General features: G+C 40.8%; 2 protein-coding genes across 2 annotated transcripts; one reads left to right on the forward strand and one right to left on the reverse strand.

Moving 5' to 3' along the window:
- The first annotated feature begins 2,160 nt into the window (after window positions 1-2,160).
- gtf2e2 (general transcription factor IIE, polypeptide 2, beta) lies at window positions 2,161-14,088 on the forward strand. The gene is made up of 8 exons (XM_080760244.1): window positions 2,161-2,368; window positions 2,903-3,057; window positions 10,900-10,985; window positions 11,644-11,751; window positions 11,937-12,119; window positions 12,380-12,473; window positions 12,742-12,857; window positions 13,342-14,088. The coding sequence occupies exons 2-8, from the start codon at window positions 2,904-2,906 to the stop codon at window positions 13,459-13,461; spliced, it is 861 nt and encodes a 286-aa protein (XP_080616370.1). The 5' UTR covers window positions 2,161-2,368; window position 2,903; the 3' UTR covers window positions 13,462-14,088.
- Window positions 14,089-14,292: 204 nt separating this feature from the next.
- LOC308313243 (dynactin subunit 6-like) lies at window positions 14,293-16,491 on the reverse strand. The gene is made up of 7 exons (XM_080760246.1): window positions 16,405-16,491; window positions 16,127-16,191; window positions 15,921-16,026; window positions 15,377-15,465; window positions 15,222-15,269; window positions 14,969-15,111; window positions 14,293-14,555 (listed from the first exon to the last, which is right to left on the reverse strand). Exons 1-7 carry the CDS (start codon window positions 16,431-16,433, stop codon window positions 14,463-14,465), a joined length of 573 nt encoding a protein of 190 aa, XP_080616372.1. The 5' UTR covers window positions 16,434-16,491; the 3' UTR covers window positions 14,293-14,462.
- Window positions 16,492-16,617: the final 126 nt, after the last annotated feature.

Genomic DNA, 16,617 nt, shown 5'->3' on the forward strand with positions numbered 1-16,617 from the left:
ATATTAGATATGTTCTCTAAAAGATATAAGCAACACAATAGAAATAAAGCTTACACTTTAATTGGGTGTGGGGACAGTAAGGAACCAGAATATTGAATAGGGGCACTGGGAGTCAAAAGTACAATATTTGTCTTCGTTTAGCCTATAACAGTTTGTAAACACTGCAGTTACTTTTTCAGCCAGCAGGTGTCATGGAAACATGGGACCAAAACTTGATCACGGTTACGTGGCACAATTTATTTTTGTAGTCAAATCAAATGTATTAACATCAACGTCAACGTGTTTATTTCATAGAGTTATTATATCTTGCTTTATTTTATTTTTTAGAGGATGGGGAAGGGATCAAAGGACATATTCTGCCAATGCCATGCCATTTCTTATTCATTTTCAGTATTCCCATCAGCACCCTCTTTTTGCAACAAGCTCTGACTTCTACCGGACGTCTTATCAACGTTGTTTCAACGTCTTTTTGCAAGCAGCTGTGTTCTGACTGGGGCGTTGTATGGACGTTGTATGGACGTTGTATGGACGTCTGGTGGCTACATATATGTTACATATATGCAACATATATGTTACATAGAGGTCTGACTGGGACGTTGTATGGACGTTGTATCGACGTCATTTGGACGTCCGCTCACTCCGCTGGTGCTTTTGTGGAAATAAGAGATTTCCTCAGTGGGATAATTAATAATTAACTATAATAAGTAAGGTCTAAGATATAAGGGATAAGATCTGGCTAGGTGACAGGGAGTTTAACCACTGAGGCGAAGCCCGCTTATACATAATCGGGGTTTTATTCTTCTTGTATTGTTTTAATTACGTTTTTTATTATTTTTTGCCAAATATAGATGTTCTGTTAAATGTGTATTGTGCGTAGAGCCCTGTTTTCAAAAGTAACTTTAAAAAGAATCTGAGTAGCCTACTCTCGTTCTTTGTGTGGTAAATCCAAGAATCCTGCCCTGATCAGCAGTAGCAGACGTCAATCAAGGCTCAGCCAATCAGCCCAAATCAGACACAGGTGAGACGCAAATGCAGCTTCTTGGACTGGTCGTCGTGGTTGTTTGTTGGTTTGGTGCAAGTTGGTGGTGACACTGCACAATGTATACTAGACGAAAAAGGGTTTTGTTGTTGGCATTGTTGGTGGCGAGGAGGAGGAGGAGAATGATGGAGGAGGCTGAGAAGAAGAAAAGAGCGGTTGCAATTGAAGTGGCAAGGAGCTCGATCGATTTCGATTATTGCATATTGAGGGCTCTCCGTAGTTGCTTCATGGATAGAAGAAGAAAAGCTTTGGTGTTGGCGTGGTTGGTAGTGAGGAGGAGGAGGATGAGGAGAATGATGGAGATGAAGAAGAAGAAGGAGGAGAATGATGGAGAAGGAAGAGAAGAGACTGGTTGAAGTGACCAGGTCTGGAGTAGGATGTGGGTAGCCTACATCTTATGATACAGGTCCAGACAGTGACCAGTGGAGGATACTATACCTGTGGACACCTGCACCTTGTGGACATCTGCTGATCTGCACCTACACCTTGTGGACACCTGCACCTTGTGGACACCTGCACCTTGTGGACACCTACACCTTGTGGACACCTGCTGCACCTTGTGGACACCTACACTTTAAATTGTCTGTTTTCCCCAAAAAATGTAAAAATAAAAATAAAGTATAAATGTATGCTTTGGATTGTGTGTGTCTCAATGGTGTTGTTTTACTTGTTTACACGTACCCTTAGGCAAATTATTCCATTGGATCAACAACACAGATTTGCAGTTAACAACAAAAATGTGCAGTGATAGCAAAGTGTGATCTCATCAAATTTAAAATCTCTAGCTAATTTTCAAGACTTATTGTATTAGCTTGGGGCCTTTTGTCCTTATTGATGACGACCTTGTGTAACAATCTTTAAGAGAGACATCCATATAGGCCTATATGTCACAGTATTTTCCTTTCGGAACTCTGTGCACCTGCCCAGAACAATATACTAACAAAGGATATAGGATTAGGTGGGCACTAGTAGATATATTGAAAAATGCTAATGTTGGTAAGTGGTGAGTTTTAAAATGCCGTTTTCAGGATGTACAGTAGGTGGCGCACCATTGCTTTTGAATCAGTTTGGTTTTGTTTGAGGGAAAACCTGTCGATGTCCGAGAAGTCGAACAAGGAACGGAAGTGCATGTTGGGAGCTACAGTAATACAATAATGTAGTTTAGTGATAAAATAATCCAGTTTTTGAAGAATGCTGGGAGGGAAACCACTGCGGTAGCATTTAGGTTTAGAAACATCACTCTCTTTGGCTATCGACGTGTGAAATTATTTCTTAAATTTGTGTCCAACATACCAGTTTGTCTGAAAACAGGAGCAGTTTCAGAGAAAGGTAAGGTTAGCATTTAGCTTAGCAGAACTAAGCAAACCATCTAACTAACGTTTCGACTTTCGGATGTTGATGTTTTGAACTTGGTTATTTAATCAGTACAGTAGGTGCGGTCGGTTTAGTAGACGGATATCAATATTTTTTCTTGTTAATGTAAGAGGTTTTATATTCATATAAAACCTCTTACATTAATATAATGCCAAATAGTTACATGACTTGCTTACTCCGAGGTTAATTGGTTACACACATGCATAGACTATTTATGTTATGTAACTAGCAAATGTTTGCTATTTTGATTGCGTTTGCCCCTCTTTTAGCCCTGGTCCAGTGCTTACAGCGAGTCACACTGGACCAGGGCTACCCCTCTTTAACCTTTTTAAATAGCTTAGTAATTGAAGTAGATTACGTGGCTTATAACCCCGAGCTCATATCACAGTCTATAGAACAGTGAAGCACCGTATGCTTTGTATGTAACAACAGGATATTGCACACATAAGGCTGTATAATAATAATGGCTGGTTCTTCTGTCATTGTCAGGATGGATCCTGCACTACTGAGGGAGAGAGAGCTCTTCAAGAAGAGGGCTCTGTCCACTCCAGCTGTAGAGAAGAGACCTACTGGCTCTGACTCACACAAGAAGAAGAAGGCCAAAGCTGACAAGGAAGGGTCCTCTGGGTCCAAACACAATGCTGGTAAGTTGGAGCTGCAGCTGGAACTGTCATGGTGAATGACTTACCTACAGTGTTGCCAACTCTAGGGCTGCCACGATTATACTTACTGAGTGACCATAAAAATGGTAAAAGCGGCACTCCAACATGCAAGACTGGCTCAGTTTTGGCACTCAGCATTTCTCAGAGTAGTTTTAAAAGTGATCCCGACCCACTGTTTGGTTAACACCAGAGCTATCTAATAGAAGAGTTGCGATATTGAGGGGGCAGAAAACAGCCCGGTCACGTGGTTCATGTACTTGTGCGAGCCCATAGACTCCAATGCATTCCGTAAACTTTCAGTTATCCCCATGCTCAATAGAAGTCTATGTAGTTGTAGGAGAGCCGCCGTTGGACTGGCCCCATGAAGTGAACAGAGTTTGCGTAACTCTGTCTTACTCTATGGCTCTGGGAAACACTAATGTAAGGGATAGTGCATCCATTATGAGAAGAGAAAATAAACACGGATAGGATGAACGCAGGACACAAAGTGGACCCACATCACCACAATCAGTAATTTGATACATTTTGATATAATCACGCCCTGTGTCAGCTAATTGATTGAAAATAAGTCATTTTTTGGGTGAACTACTCCTTTTAATTTACCAATCAGTATCAAATACATACAAATGATGTAGTTTTGGTTACTTTGGACACAAATAACATGACAGCCAAGAGCCAACATCTTTGACTTCATTACCCAAGAGTCTGCACGCTTTGCCTGGCAGTTCTGCCTTGGTGCCTTGGCAAATGCCAGGATGAAACTCATCGTCTCCCCTGTACCAGAGTAATATAGTAAGAGAGTGGCCACACTAGCATTGACTCCCATTGTAACAATGAAATGCGGAAGTGCTCATTCTATCTCAATATTATAGTTCCAGCCATAGGAGCATATGTTTGGCACCCGCTTTGCGGCAAGATCAAAGTGTGTCACTACTCTCCTACTCTACACAGTAATACAGTCAAGCCCCTTGCAGGGACCGACTTCCCTGATTCTATTACCGAAGGATGATTGTCATTCATGATTACTTAAACATGTAACTTTATAATTTGGTGGGACAAAATTTTCTATATAGTTATTATAACATTAACATCACATAGTGCGGCTTTAAGAATATAAATGTGTCTGCCCTGTTTATGTTAATGACCATTATTCATTCGATAAGGGAGATTGAAATGTTGCAGTTGTCTCAAGACTCTTTACATAGAGAAAAAGACAGACACAGATCCCACCCACTGGTCTACTCTAGAGCATCACAATTTTGTGATAATTTACATAATTGTTTAAATCACAATACTTGCATTCTATGTTATGTATGAGCTCAATATATTTTAGTATCTAAGCAATAATTACAATTATGTAATTTATGGTAAATTCTGTCATAAGTTCACAACACAGTTTACCATTATTATATTATATTTGGCCAAATACATTACTGCCCCATTCTTTGTAGAGTAGATGCCAGGACCCTTCTAAACTAGCCTGGCATGCATGGCCAGATTAATATCTAATAATATTAATATATTAGTCTGGAACTTTGGTATGGAAGATTTATTTCCAAGGGGCGGTTACAGATTCCAACATCACAGCAAAAAAAGTGTCACTTTAAATAATGTGGTCTGAGCAATGCCAGACCACCAATCTCCCCAGGGATTTCTCTTTTTCTGTGGCAGATTAGTCTGGTTTCCAGGCTACTTCAAAACACCAAACATTTTTAGTATGCACCACCATTGCTAAAATATTCAGAGAAATCTTGCAGGAAGTTGATGTGAATGAATGTTGTGTTGAACCCATAGACTGTAAAAAATATGGACAAAGCGTTCCCCGGGTCTAACATGAACGTAAAATGAAGCCTGAAATCCCTTGCACTGTAAGTCGCCATCTTTCAAGATCCGTTTGAGCCCAGTTTGACCATTGGCTGGCCCAGACAACGAGGCGGGACTTCCCCCCTTTTATTTTGACTCGAGTGGGTGGGGGATCCTGTTCATGAACTGTAACGGTAGCCACGCCCCTCAGAACATGCGCGACTTAATGGTCATTTTTTTTATAAATGGGGCCATCATTTTCCAAAATAAATGAGACTTTAAACTAGTGACTGGAAGCGGAAAGTATTCATGACCATGTTTATTAAGGTAATACAGTCTAGGTGAAGTTGGGCCCAAATACATGGACTTCTATGGGGCTATGGGTTTTTTTGAGCCCAATGATGGCGCCACAACAGGCCATTATATGAACTTTCATTTCCTTAGTGGCTTCACAAAAAATCTGTCTGACTGCCCCCCTGGTTGAACCATGTTAAAAATCTAAAGATTTACCCAGCATTTTTTTAAATAACTATTTACTACTACTACTACTTTGTCACTGACTGGACACATGTTTTTGGGTTTTCCTAGCATAGATCAGCCTTGGTCTATATATGAGACTACGTAAGATGATTTGTCATCACCGCATTTATTGTATATTTTAGGATTTTTTTAAATAATTTCTTTATTCAAGGAGAAGTACAGTATTATACAGGTTTCAGTGGCACTCCTATTAAAAGAATAAATACAAAATAAAATGTGCATATCAAACACAATGTGCAACTTTTCCCATTTTAGGATTTCAACAGAAGAAAGACAGATAATCACTTTCACCATTTATTCATTGACCATTTATTAGGAAATTTGTGTTTTAAGGCATATAAACCAGCGTGGCTTGTTGCATCGCTGTGTGGTGCCACATATCGCCATGTCATATGGTAATCTTACAGTGAGAAATATGTTAAACAACATTGTGGAATACACACAGTCAAAAGATTACCTGACCTAAACTCAGTATGATTGCCTGCTACGGCTTGACAAGCTAGTAGACAATGTTGTTCAGGACTGGTGGAGGACCATGGACAATTAAGGTTGAATTTAAAAACCAAACATGATAGAACCATATTATCAACTGTGTTTTCTGATCTCTTGACAGCTTTTCACTTCTAGTCAGAGCACCGTGTTTTATATTTGACTTGTGTAGACAGACTATCAGAGATCTCCGCCTACTGATGTACGTCAACGTCTGGCAAAAATGTAATTCAATATCTGGGCAGTTTGTCAGTAGCAAGAAATGATCGCTGACAAACCTAAATTATGCCGACTGCTTTGGAAGAAAAATCACCGTCCCTCCCAATACGAACTGATTGCATTGGTTTAGGGCTGTTTTGTGTGACATTTTGTTTCCACAACTGTTATAGCCCACTAAGCCCAGCATTCATTGCATTTGGAGATCTCTTGGACATATTTTTATTTTATTTTTTATCTTGGACATATTTTTGCTTCCAGCAGGCCACAATATGGGGCTACACTCAAATATATAATAGCAATTTTCTTCTGGCCAAATAGCATTTGCCTTAGACTCAGAGACTACTATGATTACCTATTTGACATTATGACAACCTTTGGCCATGCTACTTGTATAGAAAGCTCTGAAATTGACAAATCCAGTGTTGTGTACTAGGTGGAATAAACATGTAACGTAACATGATCCAGCATTTTTGGAAGCCATAGTGTATGCATCCTATTCCTAACTTTGTCTTAGTGGTTTCACTGCTTAATGCACAGATCCTGTCTACAACCCGCCTTCTGTATCCGGTAATTTGCACACACATAATGTATCCTAAAGCACTGCCATGCTTGCTTTATTAAATCAGATCAATAGAGCAACCTTGTGTTTTGCTCTGGTGGTAAGGTTGCATTACATAAGGCATTCATTTCTGAGCTTTCTCCTTGTGTCCTGAAGTGACGGTGAATAGAGGCATGAACTTCTAAATGTAATGAGAGGCCAGCTACGGTAAACTTTATCCCAAATCGTTGAGCAAAACAAAGAAGGGTTGTCCTGTCTCTCCTCTTGACTTATTTTCTTCTCTACATGACCCTGTCACCCTGCCATGTCCCTAACCCTCATATCAGCGCACCCGGCTCCTCTTCCTGTAAACAGTGACTGAACATATCACTACTGGGTGGTTTCTAAAACAAAATGTTCCGTTATTTTGGTGCCACGGTCAAAGTCATAGTATTTGCACCAGTTATATCCCCCCACCCCTCCATTCTCCTCATATATTCATCCTACACCACCTCCGTTTCGGACTGTGATGGACGGAGGCTGCTCATGAGCTTGCTGAAGCCTCCGGGGCCCTCCTCCTGAAGCTGGCGATGAGTCTTTCCTTTGACACAGCACCAACAGTCCAACAGTTCATATAGCACAGCCAGGGCAGCCAGGGACAGCACAGTGAGGATGAAGAGCAGTAGGATGACAAAGCAGGCTATGTTCCATCCGTCATGGAAAGGGTAGACCTCCTGTACCTGCAGGGAGACCCGGGAGAGAGGGTCCACCTCTGGATGCCAGGGCACAGCACTTGAGAGCAGGGTGGTACTGACATTGGCCATGATTTCTGCCTAGAGATTAGAGAGAGAGAGAGAGAGAGAGAGAGAGAGAGAAAGAAGGACAATGTCAGTATGTGCAGATGTGGTATTTGGTTCTATGGGGGAAGCACTAGGTAAAGTCATTAGAGCATGAAGGATGCCTAAGGCGCGATTCATACTCCTATTTTAGAGCCGAATAAAAGTCGGTTCAGCTCTGTAGAACCTACAATGTGACATTCGGGGGTACCGTCCTAAAGTCGGCTCTTTGGCGCTACTGAAAATTGCTGGCGAGCCGAAATAATTTCGGCACTACAGCGGTAAAATAGGAGTATGAATCGGCCCTAAGTCTTGTGGTGCTAGGTTGCCATATTGTCATTGCATCCAAGTCAATATTGTGTAGGCCAGTCTTACAGTGAGATGGTTAGGCATTGTTACAAGAAAACAATGACAAACTGCACCTCCTCTAGTAATGGGGCCATCTGTTGGATACCAAAATGGCCATGTTGCAACAGTCATTTGACGCGCAGCAACAGTTTGGCCACAATATCTTCATTATGGTTTAAATCAGACTATGTGGCTGATGGGATTAACACAGATTATCACACTTGTTACTTAGTTTTCGCACTACAGCCTACTCTTACCACTTCACCTCCCTGAGGCAGCAGCGTGGCTCTCTAGTCTCCACTAACACATGGACACATGCTGTACATGCAACACAAACATCTCTGTACCACACTGACACGCACATGCACACACTGTGGTGGTGACCCATTTTGCTTGAGTGAACTGAAGAGATGGGATGGGGAACATGGAAGCATGTATAAGAAAGTGGCTTTTAAATGCCTCCGCAGACCAGTCTAAAATGTGTGCTCCATCATGCAAAAGAGTTGTTTTATGCACAGCGGACCGTTGTTGTGTTTGGTAGTGAGCACTGCTGTGACACTGTTGATTGCATGTTTGTCAGTTCACATGTCGAGATAAGTGAGCACTCCATCCTGTAATGCTAAAGTGGGTCATTGGCGTCATCAGGTAGTGTGTCAGTAATGTGATCTTATAGAGGTGTTGTGTGTGTGTGTGTGTGTGTGTGTGTGTGTGTGTGTGCTGCTGGCTGGCTTCAGTCTTCTCAGAGCATCCACCCATCTCAAACCAAACCCATCGTTTCAACTTCAGCTCTACCCATCGTCACCATGACGACCACCTCTTTGACATCCACCTTGCATGTTGTTTTGTCTGGCCTTAGTTGCCCTCCCCTGCTCTTCTCAATGGACACACGCCGATTGCCCCTGGCCTCCTATGACATCTGTTATCCCATCCCAAAATGAAGCCTCACCCCAATTTAACCATCTAAAAGGTGTTGTAGGACCACAAACTGCTTTTGTTTGTGCACAGATGCTCACCCCTTTACCCCCCTCCCCCCCTCCACACACACACCCTATGTCTCTGGCTGGCTCCTCACAGCTGTCGGTCCTGCATTGATTTCTTGTTGAGAGCTGCAGCTTGGAAGTGGTCAGAGAGGCATCTCATTTACCAACAGAAACACATAATGGATGTTTGTCATTCAAGGACAGTGCAGACAGCCAGGTCCATGTTAACCATAATTATCATTATATAATTTTCCATTACCAGCTTTGATCTCTCCTGGATATAACCTAGGTGTTTGTGAAAATGCACATAATCATTTTCTCTTCAAAGTCGGACTGCAAAAGAATAAAATGCACTAGTATGGACAGAGTTGTGTAATCTACTACACCACTAATTTTAACACGCACGCACACACACGTACACACACACACACACACACACACACACACACACACACACACAGTACATCGTAGCTCGTAGCCTAAATGTCCTAATATAATCTGTTTATCTTTCGCTCTCACAACCATAATATGCACAACAAATCTGCACACTCACCTATGTGTCGGTGCCAGTTTCCAGAGATGATGCCAGTGAAGAGATGCTCTCTCCTCTCTCTGCTGCTCCACCTTATTGCTCGCTCACTCTTCCACTCCCGCGATCTCTGCTTTATTCTAATCGTCTTCTTTAGCACGCTCCCTCCCTCTCTCTATCTCTCTCTCTATCTCTCACTCTCCCTTTCTCTTTCTGTGTGTGCCACTCCTTGCAGCTCTTCATTTCTCAGCCTACCAGAGAACGGGACATCCATTCCTCTCATTGGCTACACTTGAATTCTTGCCCCCATGCACCATTAGCCAGCCGGCCTGTCACTCAAATCAAACGCCCCGCCCTCCGAGGACCGCACGGCAATAGCAGCTCCCGCCTCCCGCCCACCACTGGTGGAAAGTAACTAAGTACATTTGCTCAAGTACTGCACTTGTGTAAAATGTTTAGGTATTTGTACTTAGCTTGAGTATTTCCAATTTCCCGTACTTTTCCTTCTCAAGGGCAAATCTTGTACTTTTTACTCCACTACATTTATTTGAAAACGTTAGTTACTAGTTAGTTTACCTTGTAGACTTTGATTATTATAACAAAACATACATTAACCACTTAAGTTCGGACCTATAAACATTTTGGCCATTTGAAAATAGCCGATCTACATACTCAAAACACAATGCGTTGTGATGCGACGCATTGTGATCTTGTAGATCTGCTATTTTCTAAAGATTTTTATACAAGCTTCCTTGAAATTGGACATGATTCTGCATAATGAGTACTTTCTACTTTGGTACTTTTAAGTACATTTTGATGCCAATACTTTTGTACTTTTGTAAACTTTGAATTCCGGGCTTTTACGGAGTAGTTCTACATTGCAGTATTGATACTTTTACTTAAGTAAAACAATTAAATACTTTTTCCACCATTGCCGCCGCCCACACCGTGAATCATTCATGAGTCGGTTGCCAGTGGACAGCTCTGATTGGCTGTCCTCCAGCACAGACCTCAGGCGGAGCAGCATGGTCTCCCCGGGGGTGGGGGTGGGGGTGCAGCTGGCGAGGCCTCGGGTCCATAAAATCTGTCTTATCACATTACACGGACATGCTGCTTTGGTAGCCTTTTTCTGTTGTTTTTGGTGCATCCACTGATTCCACTGTGAACTGTGCTGACGTGGTGTGTTCAGTCAATGACATGGTTACGTTTCATGCAGAAGTATAAAATATATATCATTAATGCCTTTGCTTTTTTAAGACAAGTCACTTGTCCTCTTTGCCCCGTGCAATGTTTGATTATGAATTATGAAGCCTTAAAGGCAATTATACATTTTCATTTTGATTCATATATCAAAGTTCCAATGGTCAATGCCAAAAACACAATTAAATCACAATTATTTGTGCAACAATGAATCGCCAACTTAAATGTGTAATCATGACAGCCATAGTTCTCTCATGGTTGGTGGTTACATCCCCTGTGTAACATTTGGTCCTCAGGACTCTGAGCATTTTAAACAAACACCTCTTTCTCTCTGTTCTCCAGACAATGGCAACTTCAGTCTGAAGGCTCTCACGGGTAGCTCTGGCTACAAGTTTGGTTGCCTGGCCAAGATCGTCAACTACATGAAGGTAAGACTCTCGGCAAGTCTCACCAAAACAACCCCACTGATATAAGCGTGGCTGTGGCCAAGTGTGGATGTACAGTATTCTCATTCCTTTACAGATGTATATTCCTGTCAAAAGGTTTTAGAATGAGCAAGCACTTGATGATCAAAAATATTAAAATATAAAGAAAATAGCTACAAGCTTAGATCTACACGCTTACAATGCACTGCGACGCGAGCTTGTAGATCGTTTTTTTTTTTTTTACATGTTTTAAGTGGTTAAAGCCCTCTGCAAGTGTTAGATTTGAAATACAGACTGTCTATCAAAGCCTCAAAAATGGAACATTGTGTTGTGCTCCAAAGGTCCGGTCAGTGAGTCACTTTATTTATTAAATCGCCTGTGTAACAGGTGTTGATTGCATAGGTCCTAGAGTGCTGTGTCTGACTGTACTCTGTTGCTTTTTATACATTCTGTCTTATAAACTATTCAATCATCTGTTACTGTCGGGTGGAAACTATTATCACACAAGTTGAATCTATAATTTACATTCATTTAGATTTTAAATGAAACTGGTGTTCAATAACTCACACTCAAATTCTATTTATGGCCCAAAAAAGGCTGGGGCTGGCCTGGCTTTTTATTATATGAATCCATGTATGTTTTTTTTCTATCTCTCAATCAGACGAGGCATCAGAGAGGAGATACACACTTCCTGTCCCTTGAGGAAATGCTGGATGAGACCAAACTGCTGGACATCGGGATGAAGCAGAAACAGTGGCTTATATCCGAGGTTTGTTTGTGTGTGTTTCTTTTTGGATTAACATTCATAAACCACATGAACTGTAGCGTCCCTATTCTGGGCATGTCTATGCCAATTCTGGACAAGAATTTTCTGCGAACATATTAAAACAAGCCAGAACCTTTCTTAGACCATTGAACTTAAAACCTGAACATCTCCTACCCATTTGAACCCAGGCCTTGCTCAACAACCCAAAGATTGATGTGCAGGATGGGAAGTATGCCTTTAAGCCTAAATACAAGCTGAGGGACAAGAAGTCCCTGCTGAGGCTGCTGGACAAACACGACCAGCTGGGCCTGGGAGGGATCCTGCTGGATGACGTGGAGGAGGGTCTTCCCAACTCGGCCAAGGCCATTAAGGTAAAACACACTATTTACTACTTATTTCCTTGTGAAATGTGTGTAACAATTAGTTATTTTCAGCAAGGCACACTGTTTCGTGTCTTAAGTGTAAGTTAGGCTTTAGCCTTTAGCACAGGGGTTTTCAACTTATTGTAAACCCCAGGGACCACCACATTGACTAAGAATCAACCTGGAGACCACTGTTGTGTTGGGAGGGAATACGAAATCAAGTTTTAATCAGACATAAGACCATGTCAATCCCTTTGTTCCCCCTACAGGCTTTAGCGGATCAGATCATCTTTGTGACCAGACCAGACAAGAAAAAGGTCCTATTTTACAATGACAAACACTGCCAGTTTGTGGTGGATGATGGTGAGTACTGTTGATTATTGTAGTGATTGTCATCTTAATTCTTAGATGGAACTAGATTTTGCTTTATTGATTTATGGGGGTAAATTCAAGAATATTTCTCCATCTGGTCAAGATTATTCATCATCAGAGGTTGGCGTATTCTATTATAGTATACAAATGGTATACATTACTAGCATTTTTAAGCTAGCGGCTTCAAAATGTGTTTCACCTCACACTTTGTCATGATATAATCACCTGGTGTTTTAAATTGAACCGCTTTAATGCCCAGAATTCCAGAAGCTGTGGAGGAGTGTTCCAGTTGATTCCATGGACGAAGAGAAGATTGAGGAGTATCTCAAGAGACAGGGCATCTCCTCCATGCAAGAGACGGGACCAAAGAAAGTGGTCAGTGCCTTTTTGACCCTCCTGTTAGGCTGTTACTGTACCCTATTGTCATTTAAAAATCCCACCCGTGTGAAGTGAGGGGAGCTCTTGTTGTCATACATCATCCAAAATGAATATACCTTTTTATGAATGAATTTGTCAACTTATGTTATCTTTTAGCCATGATACAATGTTTTACAAAACTCATCTTTTCATCATGTAAGATGACAAATGAATTTATGATATATAGTTATATACTGTATATAAGCCCCGAGCTGAATTAAAACGGTTAGAAAAGCCGATTTGCTTGTCCACATATGACGTAAATTCTCCATTCATTGTCAATGGCAAATGTGACACGAGTTAAGGACAAAGAGCTGTATATATCAAAAATGCACCTGTAATCCCCTTTATGGAAATGTAACATTTGAATTGGAGTTTACAATCACAAACGGAGCTGTTGAATAAGATGATAACTCTGGTTTTGATGATTTACTCTACGCAGTTACCAGTGCAGAAAAGGAAGAAGCCGGGCGGCCAGAAGAAGAGGCGCTTCAAGACTCACAATGACCATTTGGCTGGAGTGCTGGAGGACTATTCGGAGGGTGTACCTGCAAAGAAATAAGATTCCCCTGCCTCTTATTTTATGGTTTAGACTTCAGAGAGGTTTGATGCAGAAGCGGTTGTCCAGAAATGACATGGATCAACAACAACACAAAGACTGTATGGGTGTCTCTCAGTGATGATCTCGCAGGACATGGAGTCATGGACTGAATAGAAGCTGTACAATTAAATGGTGTCCAGTTGCTATTTGATATTGATAGCAGAGACCAGAGGAATGAGAGCCAGTTTGGATTATTGTAAGACACTGGATGTCTGTGCCAAAACTACAAACCGAAAAGCGGGCGCTGGCATTTACTTCTTAAACAAAATGCAAAGCTGTACATATTTTTTTAAAGCTTTACTGAGTATAACACTTACGTACATTTACGGTAAAATGCTAAATATTCCATACGTTTATCATTATTTGGATTTAAACAATAAATCTTGAGCAAATTTCTATATTGTTTCATCAGAACGGCCTTAGAAACAGGCTTTTGGGTTGTCATCAGAGCTGATGACAAATGTATGTTGTGTGGTATACACTACACAGTATAATCATGCCACAATTGTTTCCATGCAGTACAGATAACCATTTGGTGTTTTTCTTTTAACTTTGTGACTATGGTAATAAACTCACATCACGTATAGACTGAGATCAGGTGTGTTGGATCTGTTACACACCTGGCTACTATCACTCATTCATGCGTTTGCACGACCAACGCACAAACCCATAATGTATTTTGTATGGGGGAGAGAGGGACAAAAAAACATGGTACTGTAAATGTAATTACAGTTTAGTTCTACTTAAAATACCCCTATTCAAATGTAAGTAGTCAATGCAACAACCATTCGCTGCTTTTAACAAGTTAGAATTTATTTAAGTAATATATAAGTGGAAGTAGGAAAATGTATAGGCAAATACAAAACATTTCATATAGTATTCAATAGTCATATTGTGACTAGTTTTGGTGCAAACCAGGCAATACTTTTATACAAACGGTAACAAGTCAATCAATTATTAGGTTATGCTGTACTGTGGCTGGCTTTGACTGTTTTCTTCAAGTGGTGGTAGTTGGGCAAGATCTTCATCAGAAAGTCGAGCTGAAGAGTCTGGGGCTGAAAAAAAGTGGTGCTTTTATTTATTTTATACCTTTTTATATTCAAGAGGCATTTTCCATTTCCAAAGATTCCATTCATTCATCAGGGCATATTGGTACGCTCAGTCACAACATTCTACCAGTATACTGGCAATGTTTTAATTTAGCTGGTTTGCCCAATGGTTTGCCCAATAACGATCTAAAAACAAAGACATTACTTCACTGGCCTACTGGCAATTTGGTGCTGATCAGCCCAATGGTTTGCAAGACTAGCCTTCAAGATTGCTCAGAGGACATACTGTATATTAACCATAAACTTAATCTTGTCTAGTCCAGAGCTGCCTCACCTTATTTCACAATAGTGCATGTGCACAGTTTGCACACACAGGTTTCGGATATAATGAACACAAATGGATGCAGCTATGTATGTACCTGTGGTCTCTCCGTCTGTACTCGTCTCATGCAGCCAGAACCGTAGATTACTGTGTTCTCAGGTATGACCTCACAGGTGTTCACCTGGCAGAAAGCGCCGATGATACAGCCACTAGTTAGGATCACATTCCTCCCGACGTCGGCTGGACAACAAGAGAAGAGCACATTTGATATGGCACAGTATGATAATCTTTCATCCTATTATGCAGCGAGTCAGTGACTGACACGAAAAGATGCAGAAAGGCTATCTCACCTTTAGATTCAATAACATTGTTGTCACCAATTTTCATGGCTTGTGATACTGAAGGAGGTTAAGGGCAAGTTCATAAGTAGGCACAGCATAAACATACGATCAGGTCCAATGAGTTTCATTCACTGTTACTCTTTTTCAGACCAGTCAAAGGATACCGCATCCTACTTCAAATACGTTGTTTATGCCAATGGTCATCGTCTTGGGCTCCACTCCCTCTGAATCAGGTGTGATGTTCTCTGGGTAACTGTTGAGGTGCCAGACAAACTAGCTTGAAATGAATGTATGAAGACAACAAACGGGACCAAATGGACCCTTTACAGACGTAACTACAAATATAACAGTCCTGCAGCAAACAGGCTTCTTTTGTTTGGTATATCGTATTTTTTCATTTATTATAGGGGTTTATATGTGACCCTACCATTAACATCCCATGTCAAACTTTCCTTATGCTTTAAGTAGCATGTGACATGTCAAAGTAGGGGGTTTTCATGATTCTGAATCCATTCCAGCATTAGTGGCTATGGCTGTTTTAGCCCAAGGTCAGTGGATTCATGAATGTATGTATATAGACAATATTTTAGGCCTATACCAAATTTCCACAAACGCTACTGCCGGACAATAATAACGTCTACAAATATTTTGTTCCATTTGTAGACTGAGTTAAATTAACACAGAACAGAAATGATGATTACTAATAACCTATTGATTATGAGAGCTTGTTCCTCTATCAAGTTGCCCTCTCCAATGACAATGGGTCCTGCCTCTGCAATGATGCGAGCTTTGGGATGGACCACCGTCCTAGAGCCTGATCAAAACACAATTAACACATACAGATAAACACGGATACTTCATTAAAATCGCGAATCTGTTAGTCTAAAAAAGTCAACATAGTGTGTTTATCTTACCAATAGTAACATCTCCTCGAATTTCACATTCAACACACACCACTGCTCCAGCAGCGATTCTGACGCTGAAAGAAGCGAGAAATGAAAATGTATAACAATTATGATCATAATAAAAACGATAGACGTCGTTGTTTTTTTGCCAGCACACGCGTTTATATTTAAGATGGCTAACATTACAAGAACGGCTAGTGGTTATTGCTTTTCAGTTCCACTCTATTCTTTATTCTATATGATGTTCACATTTTAATGTAAAATAACTTTTCTTTGGCCTTCATTACCTTTTCTGAATAGTTTGTTTATCAGCCATGACGGAAGCTAGCTCACCCTCATCAACTCCTTCCGCTGAATCCGCTCCCTCGACTCGACAATCGATTTCTTACCCTTGAGATGGCTACGCGTGCGCATGCGATAAAATATAGCATATATAATAAAATATTATAATAGTTATTATATTACATATTTTAATAATGAAATATTTTCATTATTTTTAA

Source organism: Protomyctophum bolini (assembly GCF_963924005.1).
Source record: "Protomyctophum bolini genome assembly, chromosome: 3".
Classification (NCBI taxonomy): domain Eukaryota; kingdom Metazoa; phylum Chordata; class Actinopteri; order Myctophiformes; family Myctophidae; genus Protomyctophum; species Protomyctophum bolini.

Excerpts from the sequence above, each read along its gene's own strand:
- gtf2e2 (XM_080760244.1), top strand. The coding sequence starts at position 2,904 with ATGGATCCTGCACTACTGAGGGAGAGAGAGCTCTTCAAGAAGAGGGCT. Across the intron at positions 12,120-12,379 it reads ACTCGGCCAAGGCCATTAAG|GCTTTAGCGGATCAGATCAT; the intron begins GTAAAACACACT and ends TTCCCCCTACAG. Across the intron at positions 12,858-13,341 it reads AGACGGGACCAAAGAAAGTG|TTACCAGTGCAGAAAAGGAA; the intron begins GTCAGTGCCTTT and ends TACTCTACGCAG.
- LOC308313243 (XM_080760246.1), bottom strand. The coding sequence starts at position 16,433 with ATGGCTGATAAACAAACTATTCAGAAAAG. Across the intron at positions 16,027-16,126 it reads TCGAGGAGATGTTACTATTG|GCTCTAGGACGGTGGTCCAT; the intron begins GTAAGATAAACA and ends TGTTTTGATCAG. Across the intron at positions 15,112-15,221 it reads CAATGTTATTGAATCTAAAG|CCGACGTCGGGAGGAATGTG; the intron begins GTGAGATAGCCT and ends CTTGTTGTCCAG.